Source organism: Cryptomeria japonica, unplaced genomic scaffold (genome assembly GCF_030272615.1).
Source record: "Cryptomeria japonica unplaced genomic scaffold, Sugi_1.0 HiC_scaffold_327, whole genome shotgun sequence".
NCBI lineage: Eukaryota > Viridiplantae > Streptophyta > Pinopsida > Cupressales > Cupressaceae > Cryptomeria > Cryptomeria japonica.
This window is the reverse complement of record NW_026729149.1, coordinates 157,728-159,768: the sequence shown is the minus strand read 5'-3', so window position 1 is coordinate 159,768 and position 2,041 is coordinate 157,728. Positions and strand designations below refer to the sequence as shown.

General features: G+C 29.3%; 1 protein-coding gene across 1 annotated transcript; it reads left to right on the top strand.

Annotated features, from left to right (window-relative positions):
• The first annotated feature begins 1,316 nt into the window (after positions 1-1,316).
• On the top strand, positions 1,317-1,703 carry LOC131028204 (E3 ubiquitin-protein ligase SIRP1-like). Its single transcript, XM_057958454.2, has one exon. It carries the CDS (start codon positions 1,317-1,319, stop codon positions 1,701-1,703), a length of 387 nt encoding a protein of 128 aa, XP_057814437.1.
• Positions 1,704-2,041: the final 338 nt, after the last annotated feature.

Below are 2,041 nucleotides of genomic sequence, written 5' to 3'. Positions count from 1 at the left end.
AGTGGAAAATAGACCTCTGGAAAATAGACCTCTTGGAATTTTAGGGGGGACAACTAGATCTAGTATAACTATTCTTGCTCTAACGATAAACGATAACGGGTTAGAGAGGCCACAATAGAAACTTGTCGCTAATCTTCTAAGACACTTTTTACGCATCTAGATACTTGTAAAAGACTTTCTACACAATAAAATAAGAGCTCCGCTCATAGGTTATTACAATAGGAGTTCAATTTTACATAAATATAAATAAAAACAATTAAGATGTCCAGAAGATTCTTAAGACTAAAAGAATAAATAAAGTAAAATAGGATAGTATCTCATCAAAACAAATAAGGCTTCTAAAAGATCCTTACTTTTTTGAGAAAATTTATTATGTGACACCCCTTTTCTTACTTGAAAGGCTCCCTTCCAAAGTTAGATTTCTCTCTAATTAAACTCATCACTAATCTTCAATGACACTTCTCAAGCTTCTAGGTGTTTCTAAAACACTTTTTAAACATTAATTTATGAGCCCCACTCATAGGTAATTACTATGATAGTTCAAATTTACATAAATAATAATAAAAATAATATTCTATAGCCTCAAAATCACCCTCTTAACTCATATTCCAAAATTGACAATACTTGACTTCATCAATACTCCACATAAACTAGTAACTCATATTTGGAATAGAAAATCAAACAATTTATTATTATTATAATATTAAATTTTTTAATTTAATTTATATTTTATGTTATTTAAAATTACTTACTTTGATTACTACTATAGACTTTGTGATATTTTACAAAAATTTAATTTTCATTTAAGGACCATTTTAATATTTCAAACCCTATTTAATTTATAGTTATTAATCTAAATAAATATAAGAGTTCAAATATATTAAAACAAAGGTACTAAAAATTTTGTAATAAACTTCTAAATATTTTTTTTTAATATTTTAAAGAAATATTTAATATTCAACATTAACGATTTCATTCTTCTTTTAAGATTATAATGGAAATTTGAATTTTTAGAGCCTTATATAAACACAATGCTAGTGGTCTACCTCCCACATTGCAAGGCCCAAGAAAAGAAGAAATTATATATATTAAATTAATTTGCACGAGGGTTGAATTTCGACTAAATCTAATAAAAATAAGGTCGTGGTTTTAAAAATTTGTGACATTGAAATTGATGAAAAAGTTGGTAGAGTTAATATATGAGCTTTAGGGTGTATGGAAGCTTATTATATATAGAGGGAGGAGATGTTATGTTCATACACCAAAACTTTTTAAGCCCAATCATCCGTATAATAATAGTAACGAATAGAAGAAATATGGATGTCGAAGCTTTTGTTCGGCAGATAGGAGAAGAGGATGGCGCATATGGGTCATTTGCAAATCATCTGAGTGATCCTAATACCATGGATGCATTCCTTGAAAGACTCCGTAGTGCAGTCAATGAAGTGTTTGATGAAGTCGGATATGTACCTGCAAGAAAGGAGACGATGAAAGAAATCTCATACAAGCATATTAGTGAAGGCTCCATATGTGCAATTTGCCTTGATAATTTTCTGGTGGAGGAACAAGCATGCGAGATGCCTTGTAATGAGAATCATATATTCCATACTAAATGCATTCGCCAATGGTTGGAGCGGCAGAATACTTGTCCTGTCTGCAGAACAGAATTTCCCAAACAAAGCAAAGATAGTGTCGACATTTAGAATATCAATGAAGATCAAAAGCTATTTGTCGCCAAGTCATTTCACTTAGTTTTATTTAGCATGACTAGGGAGTAAAATCTGTTTTAGTTTTTAAGTTTTAGTTTTTTCTAAAATCTGTTTTAGTTGTTTCTTTTTCATCTTTAAGTTTTTAAAACAAGTTTCTAAGTTTTTGGAAGACGTCTAAATAATGAGGCAGACAATTGGTCCGATCTTTGATATTTGATCAAGAAGAATCTGTTTTAGTTTTTTTCTTATTTTCAAGATTTTAGGATATTTTTTGAAGTCTATATAATGAGGCAATCCTAATTTTTTCATTATGAGTTAGTCTGATCTTTGAA